This window comes from Castor canadensis, chromosome 2 (assembly GCF_047511655.1).
Source record: "Castor canadensis chromosome 2, mCasCan1.hap1v2, whole genome shotgun sequence".
Classification (NCBI taxonomy): Eukaryota; Metazoa; Chordata; class Mammalia; order Rodentia; family Castoridae; genus Castor; species Castor canadensis.
The window spans coordinates 198302181-198324514 of NC_133387.1; the positions used below are offsets into that span (position 1 = coordinate 198302181).

General features: G+C 45.1%; 1 protein-coding gene and 1 non-coding gene across 6 annotated transcripts in view; both read right to left on the minus strand.

Annotated features, from left to right (window-relative positions):
• Arhgap42 (Rho GTPase activating protein 42) overlaps window positions 1-17306 on the minus strand; it is a 232319-nt gene extending 215013 nt beyond the window's left edge. For all 5 annotated transcript variants that reach the window (XM_074066847.1, XM_074066848.1, XM_074066846.1 and 2 more), the window contains exon 1: window positions 17112-17306. In XM_074066847.1, coding sequence (XP_073922948.1) covers window positions 17112-17265 — 154 coding nt within the window. In that variant the 5' untranslated portion in view covers window positions 17266-17306. The remainder of the gene's footprint in view (window positions 1-17111) is intronic.
• Window positions 5862-5920, minus strand: LOC141421065 (U7 small nuclear RNA). Its single transcript, XR_012445754.1, has one exon. It is a non-coding gene; the product is annotated as a U7 small nuclear RNA (small nuclear RNA).
• Window positions 17307-22334: the final 5028 nt, after the last annotated feature.

The following is a 22334-nucleotide window of genomic DNA, read 5'->3' on the forward strand; positions in this document are numbered from 1 at the left end:
AACTTTATGGTTTCAGCTGTGACCTCAGAGATAATAATACCATGTTCTCCTGTGAGGGACTGCCCCCAAACGAGCCTCATTTCCAGCAGTCTGTGGCACGACCTGTAATTCTGTGGGCGCTGTGCTTCGATCCCTGCCAGAATGCATTTTCCACGTCCTTAAAACCTGAATCTGTGCCCCAGAGACTTACGGTTACTGATACTGGCTGGATTTTAATGGAACACCTGGGATAATTAATTTGCCCATGAAAACTGTAAGCTTACCACCACCAAATAAAACAGTCCAGACCCGGAGATAAACATTTTATGACCACCTTGATGTCTCTTGTAAAGGAATAAAAAGCACTGCACAGACACCGGCAGGTAAAAGAAAAGAACGCAAATCGGGCAGCCAGCATTTGGAGGCGGAAGGCCGGGGGCGGCGACTGGGGGACCACAAATGGGAAAGTTCTAGCAAACCACGTGCAAAGCCCTGCTCACGAGTTGGAAAGAAATGCTGTGAGAGAGTGAGGACTGGAAAGACGGTGTTTATCGCGGCTTCTACCTGCCAGGCTGTCAGCCATCTGCCTGAGCTTCGAAACTCAAGGCGCTCCTCCACCTCCACGCGCGCGCACGCGCGCGCACAGATGCACGTGTGCACACACACACACACACAGGAAAGCAGTGTGCACACCTGGAAGTTATACCTGCAACATTGACAAGAAGAGAAGGGCAACCAGCTGTTCTCCCTCCCAACACCCGCCCCTAGGTTCTCTTGGCTGTAGTGGGGTTTGAACTCAGGGCCTCAAACTTGCTAGACAAGTACTCTATCACTTGAGCCATGCCTCCAGCCTTTCTGCTCTTAGTTTTCCACACAGGATCTCTTGCTAAGTGGGCCCAGGCTAGCCATAGTCCAAACTCTGGACCAGGATCCTGCTATTTCTGCCTCCTGAGAGGCTGGTACCCTGGGTCTGTGTCCCCAAGCCTGTGCCACCACACCTGGTGGTTCTCACTGACTTACCTCCACTAGGTTTCACTCAACTTCCTATGGGGTGGGAAGAGACCCCTCTAACATCACCACCCTACTGTTCGCACATAATATCTCTTTTTGGTAGATTTCACTAAGTTTTCTTCCCAGGCAGATTTTTCCTCAGTTAAGGACAACAGCACAATTCTGTACTTTGCTTTTCTCCACCTGAGATTCATATCATAAAACTTAAGTTTAATTGACAACTAATTTCGCCAACTTCAAAAGCAACTAAGTCATCTCTAATTATTTTCTATTGTAAGTAGATTTTAGTTATGGAGCGCAGGACCTGTTCCTAAACTGTGCCCAGTAGGGCAACAAACTCACAGGGGTACCAGGAAGAAACAAGTGAAACCCCTCACCTGCTCTGAGTTGGAGCTGGGTCCCCCAGAAGGGAAAGTGGCTTACCACAAGAGATTCCATGCAGCAGGGGTTTCCCATGACCTAGAAACTCTGTTTAGAGTGAGGACTGTTGCTCCATGGTGGAGCAGTCTTGCCCAGCCAAGTGCAGGGCCAAGGGTTAGATTCCCCACCACAACGAAATCAAAAAGAAGAAACTCAGAGTTCTTATGGAAAGGATGAAAGGGCAAAGGGCAAGCAATTAATATTAGGCACCGCAAGAGGAGAACTGTAATTGAGATCATTAAATCACTGAGCAGGAAGCCTAACATATTACTAGTGGAATCTTTTAGTTCATTTAATAGATGAAATGGATACCTTCCTCATACTTATTTGCATTTCTTTGATTGGTGGTATAGATGATTTTCTTCTCATAAGTTAATAGCTCTTTTTATCCTTTGGCTAATTAATCACTCACTGCCTTTTTACCTATGGGCTTCCTACCTTCTTCACATTTGTTTCATAAATAGTGGCCATTTGGTTGTAGAAAAATATCAGTTTGAGAGGAAAAGTTCTCATTGGACAATATGTGCATTTATCCTCAAGGGGAGGGAAGAGGTAAAGGCAGTAGAAGAACTAAGAGGCCAAAGTTGGAAAACTGATGAAAAGATTGGTAAGAGAAGAGGGCATGCAGAAGTCAAGGGAGCAGCTTGGGGAAGCAAGGCGTGGTCTACAGTCCAGTAAGATGATGGTCACAGGGCCTTCAGATCTGACAACCTGTCATGAGAGTCCTAGGCTTTGAAATAACTCAGTGCCAAACTTTCGCAGACTCAACCTAACCATTTGCACAACAACTACCTGGAAACAAAGATGAACCCTGCAAAGTACTGGACATAAATAGACACAGTCTGCAGCTTGGAGAAACCTGGACGCTTATGTGCATGCATGCACACCTACACGTGCACAGACGAGCCTGATGAGACAAGGTGCCCCAAAGGACTGGTTTCTCCTTCCAGACTAATTTAATAAGGGATGTCTTTGTTTTCAGATGGGCTGAGTGAGGAGAGTTTTTTTAATTTCTTTTCTGCAGTGAATTATTCAGACTTTTCACTTGTTCCACACTATTTCGTTGCTCGTGGACTGAGCAAGTTCCACAGAGCCTGGAGTAAAATGGTCTGGGTGAAATGATCTTCACTTTCTCTGTCTTTTTTAGACAGATCCTCACTGTGTACCCCAGGCTGATCTTTAACTCAAGACCCCCTGCCTCAGCCTCTTGAGTGCTGAGGTTACAGACACGTGCCGCCACACTCAACAATAATCTGCTATTTAGATAAATGTGAGCAAAAGTTTATTAAAAAAGTCACGGACATGTTTAGTGCCCATGGCTGTAAGACCGAGCTATTTAAAAAGATGTGTAATGTTGATATTACACGTGACATACAATTTCAAAAGTCTCATAATTTAGGACTGAAAAAGAAACAGGCAAGAACTGACTCAAGCTGATCAGATGAAGAAAAAGCAGCATTCTGAGTGTGTGAGCCGACATGTGGTCGCACCCCAAATCCAACACAGAATGCAGTGGGTTCCCCAAACTCTGCGTCATGGTGTATACACCATTGGCTTCGTTTCAGAGAAACAGATGAACACAGATGTGAAGTAGTGAAAATTCTTTAAAAGATGAAAGTCTTACTGGATCACACAGATGACACATGATCCAATTTCCTCCTGGGGACCATGGCACATGCCGATGTCTCATTCCTCAAAATGTAGCCACTCTGGTTTCCCTTACATTTGTGTGCAGACTGTTTTAAATTACTCACACATAAGTATCACCTCCCAGCCCAAGACCTTCAGCTATAAATACGTTAACAACCAAAATACGCCCAAGCAAGGAAAATATTTGACGTAATGGTATAAATAGTGTATGAGCTATTATAGCATTTATATTTTAAAGGTTTGTTCATGTGGACACAGAAGGTTCAATTAAAAGCAAAATAGCTTATCGTAACAGAAAAGATTCTCTTCTGGAATGTTTTCAATAATGGTGTTACTTTATCTGTTCGATTCTTTAAAAGCATTGTTACCATATCTACTATTTGCTGGTGATTTCTTTCTTTAAAAAAAAATTGATGTTATTTATTTGTTTATTTTTATGTTTGGTGGCACTGGGGTTTGAACTCAGGGACTTGCACTACTTAGGCAGGTGCTCTCACACTTGAGCCCCCCCACCCCCGGCCCTGTTGGTGACTCTGTACCAGGAACTATGGGAGGTAAATCTCACAGAATGGACTTCATCTTCATGGGAAGGTAAAGAATGTATTTTTATAATACTAGGGCCACTCAACATGCATGCGTGGGAGTGAAAGCACGTGTACACGTGTAACCTCAGTATGAACGGTGCTGGACTGCAGGCTATCCTGTGTGTGTCCCTGAAGGAATCTGTAGAGATGAAGAATGGATTTCATATTCCCAGGCGAGAGCCTCACTCTTACCATGACAACATGAATGCATTACGCAGTGAGAGGCAAAGGATGAAACAGAGGTCACAGCTCTCTATTGCTCTCAATACCACAGGTAACTAGTGGTGCAGGCCAAGCAGCATTGGCAGCAGGCCTCATGTAACAGAGACCCAGGAGAGCGGGGTCTCTGGTCTGTGTTCCCAAAGCTTAGAATGGTTCCCACATACAGTAAATGCTGAAAACATGTTGACTGAGTATGTGAGCAAATCTTCCACTCTCTTTCAATTCCACTTCTCATGCCAGGAATTCTACCCTTTTAACAACTCAGTGGTTTTTCATTCACTGACAGAGCTGTTGCAATCACTACTAGTACATACTTCTGTAATATTTATTGCTCCTAAAGACACCCCAAGCCTATCAGCTGTTAACACTTCATCACCCTCTGCGGCTCACATTTTCTCCTTGTTTGCTCCTCTCCAACCCTCTTGCCACTACAAGGACATATGTAAAGACTGCTCTTGAGGCCAGGCATGTTGGTACACACCTATAATCCCAGCACTTGGGAGGCTGAGACACAAGAGTCACGAATTAGAAGCCAGCATGAGCTACAGAGCAAAACCCTGTGTCAAGAAGATTGACTTGTCCTATATTCACATTCTATAAGATGTTTAAATATTTATCCATCTACAATGAAAATTAAAAGATAGTGAATATTTAAAAAGGAAACATTTCTAAGTTGTTCTGTCTTCTCCAACAAATATTAAAGCCAATCTGAATTGATTATGGGAAGTCATAACTACTTTAAAAATATGGTTAGCTCTAACTAGGCTCACGCCTGTAATCCTAGCTACTCAGGAGGCAGAGATCAGGAGGATGGTGGTTCAAAGTCAGCCCGCACAAACAGCTTGTGAGACCCTATCTTGAAAACACCCATCACAAAAAAAGGGCTCATGGAGTGGTTCAAAGTGTAGACACTGAGTTCAAACCCCAGTATCGCAAAAAAAGAGTTTAGCTCTCAAAATGCTTTCCGTCATAAAGAAAATTTATAAATGCTTATAAATTTACTAAGTTTCTAGTTATAAATGTGAGTTGTGATACAGTTACATATGACCATCAACTCTATTCCTAGCAATATACCCAAGAGAAAGAAAATAGACGTCCACGCAAAAACTGGTACATGGATACTCAAGTCAACATCACTCAGAATAGCTGAAAAACTGAAATGTCTACCAATGGACAAAGGGACAAACGTTAGGTGGCTTACCCATATAACTGGTAAGTGACACGGAATGAAGTACCAGCACTTAAATACAGAGGAGCCTGAACCCACACTATGTGGAAAACTCGTATCACAAATGGCCGCAAATTACAAAGTCCTTCTACAAAAAGTCCACAACTTGCAAATCTATAGGAAGCATAGTAGTAACAACTACCAGGGTAGAGAGAGAGAGAGTTACAGCTAGTGGGGTTGGGGTCTCTTGGGGTGTTAAGAATTTTCTAAACTTACATAGTGGAAATGATGTATAACACATTTTTTAAAACACTACTTTTAAAAAGGTAAATTTTATGGCAGTGACTTATGTCTCAATAAAGCTATTAAAAACAAATGGCATTCCCATACAATTAAAATCAACCCTTGAAAAGGTATCTTGACAATGAGACACACAGAGCTTTGCTCCAGTAGACAGGACATAGGTCATCCATAATTTCACATCATAGCACTGCCCCTAAATCTGAGTCATGGGGTAAGGTTATCACTGCTGAAAAGAAAATTCTTTAATGCAAATACCAATTCCTAACAGATGGTGTCTAGTACAGTAACGTAACACACTAGAAGTTTATTCACAGTGGTATTTGTCTTCCCAGCCAGTTTCAAGATTGGTCCCAGCAATAAGCACATCTGTAGACTTCAGCATTTCCAAATATTAGTTGCGCACAACTTCTTATACGTTTAGTCTTTCAGCAAACGCTTACTAAAAGTGTCTGCTATGCCAAGCTCTGGAGCCCCAAAGATGTGGTGCCTACTGTAACAGAGCAAGTTGGTTTTTGGAGGGGGTAAAGGGTTCCAGCATAAGCCAGGAAACCCGCAGACAAATTCTAAAAGAGCTGTAACACTTGTAACACTTAGAGCTAATTTTTCAAGGAAAGAAACAGACAAGTCATCAAAATAAAGTGTGAGAAAAACCACGCTTTTTACAAAATCATAAAATCTCAGATGAGGAAAGGTCCTTAAAGGTTAGCTAGGCTATTCCACAGAACCACTTGTATACTCTTACCATCACAGGCCACGTTCATGACACCGAGCAATGACATGTTCTACAGCTCTCATGTCAACATTAAATACAGGACACGTGCCCACCTAAGGTACAGATTTTGCTTAGAAACCACCACTATATTCTGTTTTGAATAAACTATGGCTTCTCTGATGTTCATAACTTTAGTCTAATTTCACTCCCTAGTCTCAGCATTAGCAAGGGGTGAAAAAGATGAAAAAAATTAGCATTCAATATCAAATACCATACACCATGCACCATACACATCACTCTTTGCTCTTTCCAAAATCCAGACTTTCTGTCCACTGTCCCCTCCATCCCCCAGGCCCAGGCCTGAGCTATGTTTAAGATCACAGGTCCAAGAATACCATCTTTGCAAGTGCAAAGCTTTAAGTTCAAACCCCAGTCCCACTCACACACAAAAGATCAACAGGTCCACCAAGAAAGATCAGTTTTTCCATAATGACACATGTTCCCTGGATCGAATTGCTAAAAGGCTCGATTCAATTTTCTTAGGGAGCCTTTTTCCCCTGGTTCCCTGCCCCCACCTGCCAGCACTGCCCTGTCCAGGAGACAATGTGAGGGGCTCTTTGCTTGCTGCACTGGGGTTCCCATACCCAAGCTTCTCCCAGGGCAGGACAGGCCTTCAGGCCAGTGGGCTGGTTTGAAGTGTCCCCATGCTTCCTCTCTGCCCACCCTTTCTCATAGCGAAAAATGCCCCCTTAGAATCAGGTAAGCCACAACTGGGGTTTTGTGTGATCTTTGGGCCAGCCCTCACCTGTCTGCCCTCAGATCCCCGCCTGTAACAGAAAAACAGCAGTGTCTCCAGAGTCCCTTTCAGGGTTGTCAGGAGCAAAAAAGGAGGTCCAGGACAGGGCCTGTTTTTATTCCTCTGACTGTTTAAAGACCCAGCCCTAGGGAAGGAGCCAACATTTGCCCCTTCTGATTGTCACTCCCTCTGTGATAATGGAAATAACCTATTGTCAGCCCAGGTTTCCAATGAGTGAACTGAGTCTTGAAGCAGCCAGATGGTTTGCTCAGATTCCCAGGCAGGACTGGTGACCAGTGAGGAGCTAGGTCCAGACCTGGGGCCACACTCTAAGCCACTGAATCTTCTAGGGAAGGTGCCAAGCAGGGACAGTTGTCAGCCTGCTACATGTCTTGGCCCTGGCTAGGAAGCCGCCTCCTGGGGGAGCTGGGCACTGGGCCAACCTCTGCCTTGTTCCAGAGCCAAGCCCAAATCCCTGGCACCTCTGCCCTGCCTTCCAGACCCAGCTCCTGAGATCCAGGCCCTGCCATTCCTCATGGGAAGTACTGCAGTGGCAGGTGCAAGAGCTGGACCCCAAGGCTTATGGCAGTTGAAGGGGCCCAGAAGCAGCATCATGTCTGTGTCACCCGTGATCAGACCCAGTCATTCAGCAGGGACAGTCTCGCCACCCTCTTTTCTCACCAACAACCTCTGGGGTTTTCTCACAGTCAACGGCATCATGTTTACAAAGCATCTGGGCCATGGAAGGGACACAGAAAAGAGCTTTTCTAGGCCACCGACCCCTGCAGAGCACAGACAACTGCATGGAAGAAAGTTCTCCCATCTGCACAGGGTGGCCTGTTAAAGTTTGGGCAGCTGCACTTCTGAAGTGCACAGTGTATCTGCCCGTCATTCTAAGTGATTTTTACAGACGTGGGCCTGAGTGAGCAGACCTGAAGCAAGAGCAGCAGGCTTGTCCAGAAAATATCTGGACATCCAAGCAGCTCATCACCCCCCAAGGCAACCCAATGCTGCCTTCACTCCCACACAAGACAGATGACTCTTGGTTATTTTTATTGAGGAAAAAAAGTCAGCCACCTGTATCTTCCATCATTTCCTACCAAACAGATATAATTTGAATGACAAAGCAATGCTTTAATGTTCATTTAAAGTATTTCTCATTCCTAGGAACTACAATAATGAAATTCCTAAGAACCTGTTCATGTTAAACCATAAAAAAAAATTATTGATAAAATGGAATGATTTGATTACAATGGTCCTGGCTAAAAGCAAATGAAAATAATGTCACATTTTTACATTGTTCTTATGAATTCTTCCCACAGGCCCACACAAAAACCCTAAAGAATACAGGAAGAGTTAGTCCCATTTTTGATGGAAACGGTCTGGGACGGTGGCTTGTACCCAAGCCACTGTTTCATGGTAACACTGAGACAAGTTCTGTGGCCTGGATCTCCCAGTGCAAAGGGTCAGCAAGAGCCGAGTGCAGCTGCACAAAGCAACATGAGAGGGCACCTGCAGTCACCTCGAGGACTTACTGAGAATCCCCCTCCACGGCATGCCCTTAGGAAAATGTAAGATGGCGGATGACTGGCGTTAGGAAGCATCCCCATGTGGTGAGCATGGGTGAGAGTGCACTTATCCCTGGCACCACAGGAGTTTATAGTCAAATGACTAAGTGAAACACAGTGAGCAGAGAGGCGCACGAGGGCTGGAATGGTGCCCTGCTAGCCAAGGTACGCCTAGTGTGGCCAGAGGCAAGGAAGGACCCTCAGAGGGACCATGGCCCTGCTCTCACCTTTATTTTGGATTTCTGACCTTAAGAATCCCAAGAAAATACATTTTTGTTGTTTTAAGCTAAGAAAAAAATTTATTAGCTAGGTAACTACATACATTTCATTTATACGTGTGTGTGTGTGCATATATAAAATGCAGACAGAAAATGAAATTGAGATATTTTTCGTATGGAATCACAGGACTAACAGATGGAAGGATACAAGTGCATGGAAAAAAAAATGTGAGGAAGTCTCAAATATTTCTTGATAAAACGACCAGATGGGCTCAGCCTTCCTGAGACCCCTCTCTTATGGAGGCTTTTCTTCTCTTTTCCTCTCTGCTTAATAAACCTCTGCTCTTCCACTCAAAAAGCAAACAAAAAAATGACCAGGTGGATGACGCCATAACTGAACAAAGGAGCAGAGAAGCTGAAGGGAAGGAAGAAGTTTGTTTTGACAGGTTGGATCTGAGGCTGCTCCAGGCACACCCAGGCGGTTCTCTCTCAGGCAGGTGAAAGTCTGGCCCAGAGTTCAGGAGAATGAGGTCAGGGCTGGAACCTGGGAGCAGATGTTGTGTGTTGTCACACAAGGAAAACAAACAATGAAAGGACTCAGGAATCCAGTACTGCCAAAAAAAAAAAGTCACCTCCAGCAGGATGGGGGTCAGTTCAGTGGTGGAGCACTGGCCTGAGCATATGGGACCCCTGATTCCCATCCCCAGCACCAAAGTCACATCTATACTTACAGATCATTTCTTGGCTGTTTGGAATTTGAACTCAGGACCTCACAGTTGCTAGGCAAAGTGAAATCTATCTGGTCCCCAGCTCCCAGTGCTCTATCACTTGAGCCACACCCCCAGTCCAAAGGTGACAGGTTTGGATAAGAACTGTCCTCCTCAAGCATGAAAATAGTTGGAAGGCTACTCTCATAGCTCTTTGATTCTCTAGTGTCACATGGTAGCTTCTCACAGAAAGCACACAAAATCTAAGTTCACAAACGATACAACAGTACAATTATTTTTACAACAAATTTTAATTTGCTTGCCCTTGCCATCCCTCCCACCAGACAGTCCCCCCCTTTATGATCATATTTTTCATTTAGACATTTTAAGGAATAAGAACATGAAGCAAATAAAGGGAAAATTATAACAGCAGCAAAGTGAAATCTATTTGGTCCCCAGCTCCCATCTGCAAAGGGGCAATCCACTATCATTGCATGAGGGGATCAACACTCCACACTCAGCACACACCGGTTTCTAAATTCAATTGCTCGCTCTTCCTGTGAGAGAGAGGGAAGACTAAAGCCGGGTCTTTCCCTGGGCTAAGCTCAAGGGACTAGTGCTTGGTATGTCTTCATACACAGCAGCATGGCCCTGTAGATTTGTAAAGTGTCACAGAAATCCCACTACTGAGGAATGGGTCTGACTTCCCAAGAAAGGGATGTCACTTGTCTACTGACTTTTTCCCAGAGTAAAGAAAGGTTCAGGGGAAGTTCTATGAAGGCAGCATTTTCTCCAGTTCCTTTCTTATATCACCTAACACTGAGTCAGATAAATGCCAGGTAGTCCACCAAATCAGGTAAACCACCAACATAAAAATACCATGCTTTAGCACTTTTAAAATAACATCAGGGACAGAAACTTTTGGCACATCATTTAAGAATTGGTACTGCAAAATCTGTAATATTTGCAGTCTTTTTTTTTTTTTTTTGTCTTTTTTGGTGCTGGGATCGAACCCAGGGTCTCACGCATGCTAGGCAAGCGCTGTACCACCGAGCTACATCCCAGCCCATAGTTGCAGTCTTAATGACTAGTCTCAATCCCTACCTTTACCCATCATGCTCCAAGTAAAAAATTATAAACAATTATTGTCACACAAAAATTCAACATCCAAAAGGCTGAAAACCTAGAAGATTCTGACCTGCTACAAGGGTACCAACAAGTTCACGTTTTACTTTTTATGGAGTGAATTGTATTGCTTACACACAGCATTGTGCATGTGCGTTCTTCGGGATTATAACTGGATTTGAGTGTGAGAGAGAGACAGAGCCTTGCTGTGTAGCCCAGTCTGGCCTCAAACTCTTCAAACTCCCTCCCAGTCCTCCTGCCTCAGCCTCTCACAGGTGTGCACTGCCACCCCAACTCTGCTCCTGTACCTGGATTCTTGATAACACAATCAGAATACTGCAAATAGGAAGAATGGTGTGCTCTGGTTAGCCAAGTAATTCAATTACATGCAATCCTAGAGACAAGGAATCCACATTTCCAGAAATATCCAGGCTGCAGTTTAAATTCAGATGACCAAAACAAAACTGTTACAATAACGAGATTCCTATTGACTGTCCTGTTGTCATCCTGCCCCTTTTTCTTTGCTTCAAGGGCCACAAAGATGAACAAATATTGTGTAAGTTGCCACAGTTATACAAAACCCAGCCATTATAACTCAAAATACAGCAACCGCAAACCATAAAAGGCAGGTTCAACCAAGGGTCTGGCAACTGCTTTAGCTTTCAGGATGAAAATCCGCAAGACCCCCTCCGCTGGGGACACTGTAAGTATTGTTGGATGCTGGGCAGAGGTTCAGCTGGCTGAAGGAAAAGGGAAAGTGGCAAAGTTGCAAGCTGAAACTGGTGGGTGGCAAATGGGGACCTGCCTAGAAGGCTAACATGAGCAGAAATTACCATGCAGACAGCAGGGATGGCTGGGCCACAACAGGTGACAGTTACAGCCCTGGCAAGAAACAATATTCAGGAAAGAAACATGAACACTCACCGCCTTCTTTTCTCCTTTTTCAACTGTCCACAGTAAACAATTCAGTGTTACTTAGCAGTGACTCAAGGTACTTTAATATTTTGATTTTTAAAATCTCATTATTTCCTTTTATGGATCTAGAGAAAAGATTTGCCACTATCCATACAGAGAGAGCCTATTTTAATGATACACATTACTTTGATAGGCTTGCACCTGACAGCGAAGCAACACTAAACGCACCTCATGCACTAAGAAACACGCATCATTAAAGGATGCTTGTTCCAGCAGCTTTGCCATGACACTGAGAGCGAGGCGGGTACCTGAGTCTGTCACGTCCAGGGCCGCAGTTACCTGAGCATCTGAACCTAAGCATGATAGGAGGCCCTGTGTCAGGTGGCTGCAGCTAAGCCACTTCCTCTGCTGGACAGGAACCACTTTCCTGTTCCCATGGCAACCCATCTTCTGCCCTCCTAACCCACACCAGTCCTTCAACTCCCACCTGCTGAAAAGGCAATTCAGGAGAAATAAAGACACTGGGAAAACACAGCTATGGCACTCAGAGGTCGACTGAAGCCATCGGCCAGCCCAACTTAATTCCCGTCCGATGAGCACCAAGGTGCACATTTCAATTAACACAAGTCTAGTTCTGTTAAAACCGAGAACAGGTCACCCAGACAGAATCTTAAAGCACCGTACCTAATCTCCCAGCTCCTAAAATTAATTCCAGGTCATTTGGATGCTACAGTTACCTCTGCCCACTTAACTGGATTTCTAACGACTGTAAGAACCAGATGAATGGCTGAAGTAATCACACAAGGGCACCAAACAGGCAAAACCACCTCTGTGCATAAGGAGCAGTGACATCACCTGCACAGAGTCAACAGCGTCTACTTACTTATGCTAGGGAAAACTGGGTGCAAATTTAAGAACCAGAAATAGCCTCAAATAATAGTACTCACTCAAAGCTGGGGTGACCAAGGAAATAGCAGAAAATTATAGAAGATCTTTCAACTGGCTTAAATTTTTCTCTCTTTTTTGTCCCTTTTAATTTAATTCTTCCTCTGTATCACTAAAATTATGGTAGCTAAGTAGCCAAAGAGAGAATGGGTGAAAGGAAAACAAGGCTCAGGTGAGTTTGTGAAACACAGTAAATGCAAGATGGAGGTGCTTCACCCCTGGGCATTTCCAGGTGGTTAACTGTACTTGGGATTTGCCTGTAGGACAAACACCTACCCACTGCCCAGGTCACCAATACATCACAGTCCCCCACTTCAAACCTCGGTCTGTGGCCACTCAGGGGAGACACATTTAGGAAGCCAGGTGCTTGCCTCTTGCTAATGTCCTGTTACCTGAGCTGCCTACAGCGTCAACTGAGGAGCAAACCCTCCTCCTTTGTGTCAGGAACCACCAGTGCTAGGAGCTTCCGTCCAGAACACAGACAACCTGACACTAAATAAATAGGCCCTCACCAAACAAGAAGATTCTTAAGACCACTTTCCGCTGGGAAAAGCAGTGAGCAAAATGAATCACCAGCATGCTAGATATTATCAGCAGTCTCTGTGTGAGAGGAAAATTACTTTCAGCAAAACAGCATCATCCAGCAGGTTAATTAAATGTTGTTTTGAGTTTTGTGTTGGTTTCTCAATACAGTTTACATTAAAATTGTAAGTGCTTGCTTTTAAGAGAGTATGTTACTTACAGAATTGTAGTTTCACGTTTGCATTCTTAGTTAACAATCATAATAATTAAATTTACATTAGAGCCCATTAACTTTTTTTTTTTTTGGCAGTACTGGGGTTTGAACTCAGGCCCTACACCTTGAGCCACTCCACCAGCCCTTTTTTGTGAAGGGTTTTTCAAGATAGGGCCTCTCAAACTATTTGCCCAGGGCTGGCTTCAAACTGTGATCCTCCTGATCCCTGCCTCCTGAGTAGCTAGGATTACCTTACCGGAGTGAGTCACTGCGCCAGGTCGACTTTTTTTTCCCCTTTAAAAGCATCCCAAACATACAGGTTTAACAAACTCTGTCTTCAAGACAGACCAAAGAGCAAGCAGACCAATTCTAACCTAAGGCAATGAAAGGAAAACCAAGATAAGGCAGGAGGACTGGCCAAGATGCTACAGGGTGGGGTGGAGGAAAGAATGCTTATAATGCAGTCCCCACCCTCAATTCTGTTCACTTCAGCTCCATGGGGGAAGGGCTCCAGGATCCAAAGATACCAAACTCCAAGGACATCCTTTATGGAAAATGGCATAATAGTCACATAGAACCTCTGCACACCGCACCCCCCCCCGCCCCCATACTCCAAATCATCTGTAGCTTACTTGGAACACCTGGTACAATGTAATGTTCTGTACACAGCTGTTATGCTATACTGCTTGGGGAATGATGACAAGGAAAAAAAGTGTGCATATGCAGTCTTGTCACTTTTGTTCTCTGAATATTTTCACTCCAGATGCAGAACCCAAGATACAGAAAGCTGCATGTAATTTTTTAATTAACTGATTGATTTTAATGGACAAAAACTACATATATTGACACTAGGTTTTGAAACATGAGTACTGTGCACTGTGGAATGGCTAACTCAGCTAATATAGGTATACCTCATTTGATGCATTTATCTCATTTGTAGTTATAATGTGTAAAATCTCATAGCAATTTTCAATTCTGCATATTCTTTTCTTCCCTATCCTTTTTTGGATGGAGGAGTCTACGTATACTTGCAATAACCCAGCTATTCCACTTAAAGGTGATGCTTTGAATTCAAAAGCAGAGACCAGAAAAGGTGAAGGGGAAGTGATATCAGTGAATAATTTTGAAATATTTCTTTGGGTATGATCCTTAACAGGAGAAAATTAACAAGCAAGATAACCTGTGATTTCACAGCTTGTATCTTAAGAATGGCACCAAATAAAGGAATAAAGTTCACAGAATAACATTTGATGAGAAGGGTGGAGATTCTGAGTCATGCAGGGTAAACTAAACTTGATTCACCTATATGGAGCATATTCTCAGGCTGGGCACATGGCTTTCATGGTAAAGTGTCTACCTAACACGAGAGTTTAAACTCACAGCCCAGGTCAATACACTAAGCCATCATCCCTTTTCTTAGAATGGATGCAAATATAAAATGTAATAATTCGGTTTTTTTAAATGTTAAGTATCTCACATGTATTATTTTAAATGGAATCGTGTAAATCAGGTGTGGTGGTACACACCTGTAATCCCTGCTACTCTGGAGGCTGAGGCAGAAGAATTGCTTCAAGGCCAACCTGGGCTACATAGTGAATCTGGGGCTGATCCTATTTCAAAAAACAAAACAAAACTATATTTTTATATTTAAGGATGCTTCAAAATAATCAACTAAAGAAACCTACATTCTTAGCCATAGATTAAGGAATACCTGAAACTTCTACTGAAACAGACAGTCATGCATGTATTAATCCACAGAACGCATGTCAAAAAATTTACCAGGAGAGTTATTAACAAGAATAGGAATAAAACATTGAGCCAGGGCAACAGTGGCTCACACCTGTGGTCCTAGCTATTCAGGAAGCAGAGATCAGGAGGATCTCGGTTCGAAGCCAGCCCTGGACAAATAGTTCACAAGACTCTATCTCAAAAAAAAAAAAATCCATCACAAAAAAGGGCTAGTGGAGTGGCTCAAGGCGTAGGCCCTGAGTTCAAACCCCAGTACCACAGAAAAAAAGAAGTGAGACGTTGATAACTGCCAGCTAGGCAAGGCTATATCAGGAAAGCATCAATTATTAATGAAACAGCAAGGTGACAAAAATTTGGAATGAATCATAGATATGTCTACTAGAGAGGGACTGGGGTAGAACGAAGCAGGTTCCAATCCTGTACACTAGCAGCTGCAGGCTGGCCTCAGAGCATCCTCCCCATGGGACGAAGGTGGTGGTGGGAAAAAGCGGGGGTGTCATGGTGACCTCAAGGCTCTTGGGCTCTCAGATCTCCTATGTGGCTGGATGCTGGGAATTCTTTTCACAAGAAATAAACCATTTTCCTTACACATTGATAAAGGTCACAATCAAATGTTAGTAACCAGGAAGATGAGAGTCCTGGAAGACAGCACGTTATATTTTTAAGTACAAAAGGCCCAATTCATGAGGCAGGCTCTATACCCTCCAAGGGTCTTCCTTCCCTTAGGAATGCAAGAACACACTTACAAGGATGGGAACCACTGGATTGTTTTTAGATTCAACAATCCGTAGAACAGATGCAATACACTAGTAAAATAACCTACATGGTTATGTATGTTTTTTCAACTTCTGAAACACCAAAGTTAATCTCACGCAGAGCGGAGGGAAATGCACATCTGGCAGGCGAGGCAAGTCAGCTTGGCCCTCACCCCTGAGGTAGGGAGGCTCTTTTTGAAGAGACATCCCACTCTCTGGAACTCAGAGTTAGCACTGAGACCTCACCCAGGATCCACAAGCTGGAAGGAAGGAACTGTCAGTCACATTTGTGTGTACCCAGGATGGCGGGAATTGTGGATAAGCCATATGTTATTCTAGTAGCCTCAAACTACGCCTGAAGCATTTTCTTTACTCTAGTTAAGTAACACAGGTGTAAAGCAAATATTTTAGCATCTAGGGTGGTTGGAACAAAACAGGGTTTTGGAAAACAACTCAGGACAGCTTTCTAAACTGCTTCAAAAGACAGCAAGTACAGTTTCAGGCACACACACTCCCCATCATGTAGCTGACTTTGGACTTGACACCTGTAAAGAAGCTGGATTACTAACTAGATCACCCAAAGGCCTTAGGGCCCTGTGAAAAGGCCTCCTTTGCCCAGTCATCAGAGGCTTGAGATTCCACTCACTTCAGAAGCCAAAGCTTTCGGAAGCTTCTATGAAGATCCAAATACATCCTGAGAAAAGCAATGAGCTAAGCCTGAGCAAATAGTCACTCAACTCTAACTCTCTGAGACACTCTTAGTTGCGGATACTCTTTTAAGTCTTAGTAAATGAAAGTGAATGACGTTTCGAAGGATGAAAGACAGACAGACAACCCAGTCAAGTGAGGTGGGAGAAGCCCGCAGGTGGTGACATTCATCAGAACCACTGATTGACTGTCAACCAACACCACACACAGTGCAAACCAAAAATCAGGACGCAGGAGAAACCATCAGAGCTAATCCACTGCTGCCACTTTTATACTAAAATGGCAAAACTGAAAATGTACGGTTTTGTTAAAGCCAACTTAATATGCTCAGTGAAGTGCCAATTGCTGCTTGTGAGAATCTTCTGATTTTCTTTGACTATCTCCAAATAAACCACCCTAATTTTATCCTTAAAACGAACTATGATTGCCCCCGCCCCTAGGACTTTTTTTAATATTCTAATTTAGGCACACAAAAAAAGTAAAAGTCCTGTACAATATTTGTATCGCAGGGACCTATAAGTTCCTTGTAACTATTTTATGCATACACACATGCGTACTTAAACGACAACTTTGGTGAAAGTCCCCAATATCGTTCCGGCGACATAACACCAAAGTCGCTTCGGAACGACTTTCCGCAGGACATGCCCAGCGTCCAGCAGACAACTTTCCCTTCTCTGTAGCCATGGAAGTCAGTTACGAACACCTAGGAACAAAACTTTGTCGGCCACCAGCAGGGGAGCTCGTCAGCTTTGTCCCCAAGTCCATTCAAACAAAAGAAGCTGGGTGTCCCGCAAGCCACCCGGGGACCCCGCGGCCCGCGCAAGCGGCCGCCCCACTTACTGCGCAGCGCCCCGATCAGCAGGGAGCCGTCCTTGATGAGCTCCTTGATGAACTTGTTGGTCCGCTCCAGCTCGATCTCGTGGCACTGCAGTCGCTCCCTGAAGTCCGGGCTGTCCAAGTACGAGTCGCTGAACTCCAGGGTGGGCAGCCCCATGGCTGCGGCCGGGCCGATCGGGGCCGGCTGGCGGGCGGGGCGCGGGCGGGCGGGCGGCGGCGACAGCGGCCGCGCGGGGGACACGGCGCGGGCAGCTCGGGCCCCGCGCGCGCTCAGGCGTCCTGCGCTCGGGCCAGGCGTCCGCGGGCGCACGCGGCCGGCCGGGGCGCGGGGCGGCTCAGGGCGCGGTCCTCGGGGCGCATCGTCGCTCGGAGCTCGGGGACAGGCTCGGGGCCGCAGCCCCAGCGGCCGACGATCGCGGGCGCCGCGCGGTCACTTCCGGCAGCTCCGCGCTCCTGCGCTCCTGACCGTCGGCGGCGCAATGAGCCGGGAGCGCCCCGCGGCGACGCGGGCCGGCCGGGAGCCTCCCCCTGGGCGGACTCAGGCTCAGAGCCGCCGCGCCGCGGCTCCCATCCTCCGCCCGCGCCAGCCCCCCTCCGCCCAGTGACACCCCCCCCAATGACCTTCCCCACCCAGTTCCCCGGCCCGGTCTGCGTCCCTCACCCAGGGACGCCCCCCGTCCGCACTTCTCTCCCCACCCCCACGCAGTCCGCACTGCGCCCCCTCAAGCAGCGACCACGCCCCTGGTCTGCACTGCGTCCCGGCCCAGTGAACCCCCACCTCTGCCCGCACTGCGCCCCCCTCCCCAGTGACCCATCCGCCCGCACTCCCCACCCCTGTCCATCGACCATGGCCCGGACCCACCCTGCACCCCCATCGGGTGACCCCACACCCACCCGTCCTCACTGAACCCCCTCCAGCCCAGTGACCTCCCCACCCCCACCCGGCCCTCACTGCAACCCCCAGCCCAGTGACCGCCCTACCTCCACCCAGCTCCGAAATGTGCTCTCCGCCCAGAGACCCGACCCGCACTGCGACCCCCAGCCAGTGAACCGCCCCTCCCCCATGCGAGTTCCCAACCCAGTGACGCGCCCCCCACCCTGCCCTGCGACGCCCCCCAACAAGCCTGCATTGAGTCCCCTGCCACCACCCACGCCCAGCGACCCTGTCCCTCCCCCACCCGGCCCGCACTCCGCCCTCCGTCCCCCTCCTTCCCCTGCCTCGCTCAGTGACCCTGTACCCCCCCTACCAAGAGACCTCCCTGACCCTCCAGCCCAGACGTGCTGCCCTCAAGGTTCTCCACCCTTTGCCCTGGCCTTAGTCCTGTCCCCTCCTGGGCTCCTGGCGCAGCTAGCCCGCAATGACACTTCGGGGCCCTGAGCTCCCCAATTCCTTACACTTCTCCCCCCCATCCTCTCTCTACAATCGCCTGGGAGAGAAATCCACGTGAACTTTCTGGAAAGTATGTTTTGAAGCCTGGATGGAAGACAATGTCTAGCGTTAGTTAAGGTTTCATTTCCATTTCCTGCACAGGAGGCTTGTGAACTCAGGGTTGCAGGTTGTCCTGTGTCCTTCCTTCTCCTTGGTTGCAATGACCCAGCTTTGAGGTGTACTGGTATTTTTTTTCCCAGTTGCTGGGAGGATTTTTAAGTCATCCTCGGCCCTCAAGTCCGCACCGTGAACTTGTGCTGTTACTTCTGGAAGACCACTTGCATCACAGTATTAGTGTCCGGTATTGGCACCTGGATGGGATTGTTCTACAGGCGCCGAGATTTTCAAATCGCTGAAGTGCCGGGAGTGTCAAGTGAATAGTTAATTCTTAGCAAGAGGCAGTGACCCTGTGCTGGAGGCACACCTAATAAATTTCTGTTCTCTTGAAACCTTTGACGTCTAGAGAAATTGCTGTTTTACATCTCTTCCCGCCATCATCCATAGGATTTCTGAGAACTCAGTTACTTTTCTTGAGAATCTGCTTTTAATTTCTACGTTTTCATTGCTTTGTCCATTTGAACCATCTGTCTAAAAAAAAAAAAAAAAGAAAGAAAGAAAGAAAACCTCTCTGCAGATCATGGAAAGAATTCCATTAAAGTGCTTGACATTTTTCCCAATTAAGTTTCAGGGACTGTCAAGACTTTTAGTTTCATTTTTTTTAAGTATGCACAAGCACTTAAAAAGTACGGAAACTTGAAATCAGATAAAATCCTGTAAACCGGACTTCAATGCTTCTGGGCCAGGGAAATCAGATTTAAAAGTTTACATCTGTATTTACACCAGGAGTCCTCCATGTGCAAAATGGCTAATTTCAAGTATAGTCATTAGCTCCCAAGTGTGGAGCTAGTGCCTGTCCCTTTCAGAGGCCTGGTTCAGTGGTAACGCATTCAGCTACTGGAATGACATGAACAGCCGTGGGCTGATTTGACCTATGGTGATTTTACATCTATTCATCACACAGATTGAAAGACAGAAAATCAGTCAGGCTAAACAAATGGTTTCCTTTCAACTTTTGCCATGTTGTTCCAAGCAACTAAATTCAAAGCCGACTACTGAGATATAAAACAGGTAAAATGTAACAAACTCTTCTTGGTTTCCATTACATCAAAGTCCTGCAATTAATTCTTAAAAATGAACCGCCTTTGAGGAAGCATTTAATATATTAGGTGTCCATTTTCAGTTTTCTGTAAAAGTCTTCCATGCATGGGCAGAGTATTACAGATTCCAAGATAGGAGTTATCATTTACTGTTTTTAAATACAGTTGCATGGATTGTATCTACTGTCTACTGTTGGATTAGAAGAAGTGACTTACAAAGAAAGCATTCAACCTGACCTTAAGTGAGTCTCAGAAGAGCAAATACAGAGAGTGTGTCTTGGTATCTCCTGAATCAGAATGTGCTATGAAACAGAGCCTCACACAGATGCTATACCCACGATGCATTGGTGCCTTTACCAGTGTGCTCTATCAATCATTTGCAAGTTAATTTGCATGAATTTGGACTTTTCCTCCGTTAGTGTCTAACGTGCAGTGTGTTACAAGTGGACATTTTCTTATAGGCCCTTTCAGGGTTACTCGGGACTTGCCCTGTGAGTCACACTTTAATTATATCTGCTAGTTGAGCTTTCTTTTATACTACATTAATCCAGTTCCTTGAGAGACACAAGAAATGGTTTGCTTTGAGGTGGATTTACTGTCAGTTTTGAACTATTTTCATGTATTCTTCGCCTACTTTAATAAATGAACCCGATTCTGAAAAGAGTCTCTAAATAAAAGATTTCTATACGTGCAAGTTGTTTTCATGTGAGATTTTAATAGATCTAGATTTCCAAAACTTTCCACTTCACTGTTCGTGGTACTGTCCAAGGCTTAGTGAGTTTCACAACTATTGGCTGACACACTTCTTGGCATGGTTATTGGCACAGAGAAGTGTCTGTTTTCTTATTCCCAGGTTAGGACATGTGGGACGTTGTCTGTTTAAGGTGGTAGGACATAGTAAATTAAGAAACGGTGTTTGTGGCTCCGCCTGAAGCGTTTATCTTGACCTACATCATGTCCGGCACTTACCATGTTCTCAGTAGATGCTATGGTCTCATTATTAACTATTTCTCAGTTAGTCGGATAGACTTGGGACTCCCAGGCTCAGCCGTCCTGAGGCTAAATTGCAGCATGGTAAGGGCTAAGAAACTGAGAACAGAACGAGTGTGGAGAGGCTTCGGCCCTTCCTGGAGTGAGAAGGCAGGGACATGGTGTTGTTTGCATCCCAACATGTGCATTATCTATTTTCAAAAACAATGCCTTGAGAGGATGTTTTACATCATCGTAGTTCCATCTTACGTCATGTCTGGAAAAATATATATATATACACAAATGAAAAGAAAAAACAAACATGATTCATGTCTTAAAGCATTTTTACTGTGCTTAAACACATTTACCCACTTGACAACATACTTAAGTGTGCAGCTCATTAGTCACCTGTTTGTACAGTCATTCACCTCGAGAACGTCTCCATCTTCTGCAGCTGAAACTTTTTCATTTTATTTTAAGGGACTGGGGTTTGAATTCAGAGCTTTGGTCTTGCAAAGCAGGCACTCTACCACTTGAGCCACACCTCCAGTCCATTTTGCTCTGGTTATTTTGAAGATGGGGGTCTCAAACTATTTGCCCAGGCTGGCCTCAAACCTTGATCCTCCCCATCTCAGCCTCCCAGTGGTGTGAGCCACTGATCTTGGACAGCTAAAGCTTTATAGACAGTGACTTCCTGTTGCTCTCTTCTCCCAGCCCCTGGGAATGGCCTTTCTGTTTTCTTTCTGTAACCATTTGACAACATAGGCACTTCATATAAATGGAAACATACACTGTCCTTTTGTGTCCCTGTTATCTTAGATGACAGATAATGCTCTGTCATTAATGACAGAAGCAAAGAAGACATAATCAGATTTTGCCTGCTACCAGTGGCTCACACCTGTAATCCTAGTTCTCAGGAGGCAGAGATCAGGACGATTGTCGTTCAAAGCCAGCCTGGGCAAATAGTTGGCAAGACCCTATCTCAAAAAAATCCATCATAAAAAAAAGGACTGGTGGAGTGGCTCAAGGTCCAGGCCCTGCATTCAAATCCCATACCACAAAAAAAAAAATCTGAATTTTTTTTTTTGCAGTGCAGAAGATTGACCCCAGGGCATTGGGCATAGTATGCTAGTGTTCTGTCACTGAGCTACATCCCAGCCACTGGTTTTGGGGGTCAGGATCTTGCTATAGCTTTTGAACTGTCCTTGAACTCACTATGTAGTCCAGGCTGGCTTCAAATTCAAGATCTTCCAGTCCCCTGAGTGCTGGGATCACGGGCACTACACCCAGCTTAACCAGATTTATTTCTAAAACCAGTTGAACCTACATAAGTTTTTGGATCCACGGAGTTTCTGAGACACTTTCTACCAGCAAAAAAAGGAAGTTCACATCAGGCCTTTAGTTAGCAGGTATTGTTTATTCCTCTTTATTAATTTTTATGATTTAAAATTTTTATGATTTTACTATGCATTTGTTTATTATTTATTGAATTTATTATTTTATTAATATCCTTATTTAATTTTATTATTACCCTTATCAGTTTTTCCCCATACAATGTTGCTTACATCACTATCTCATAAAATTGATTGGTTTGTATATGACATTGTATACTTCAGGGGCAAGTACACGTCATTATTGACAGTACCTATGTGACTTAGTAATATGGCTGAA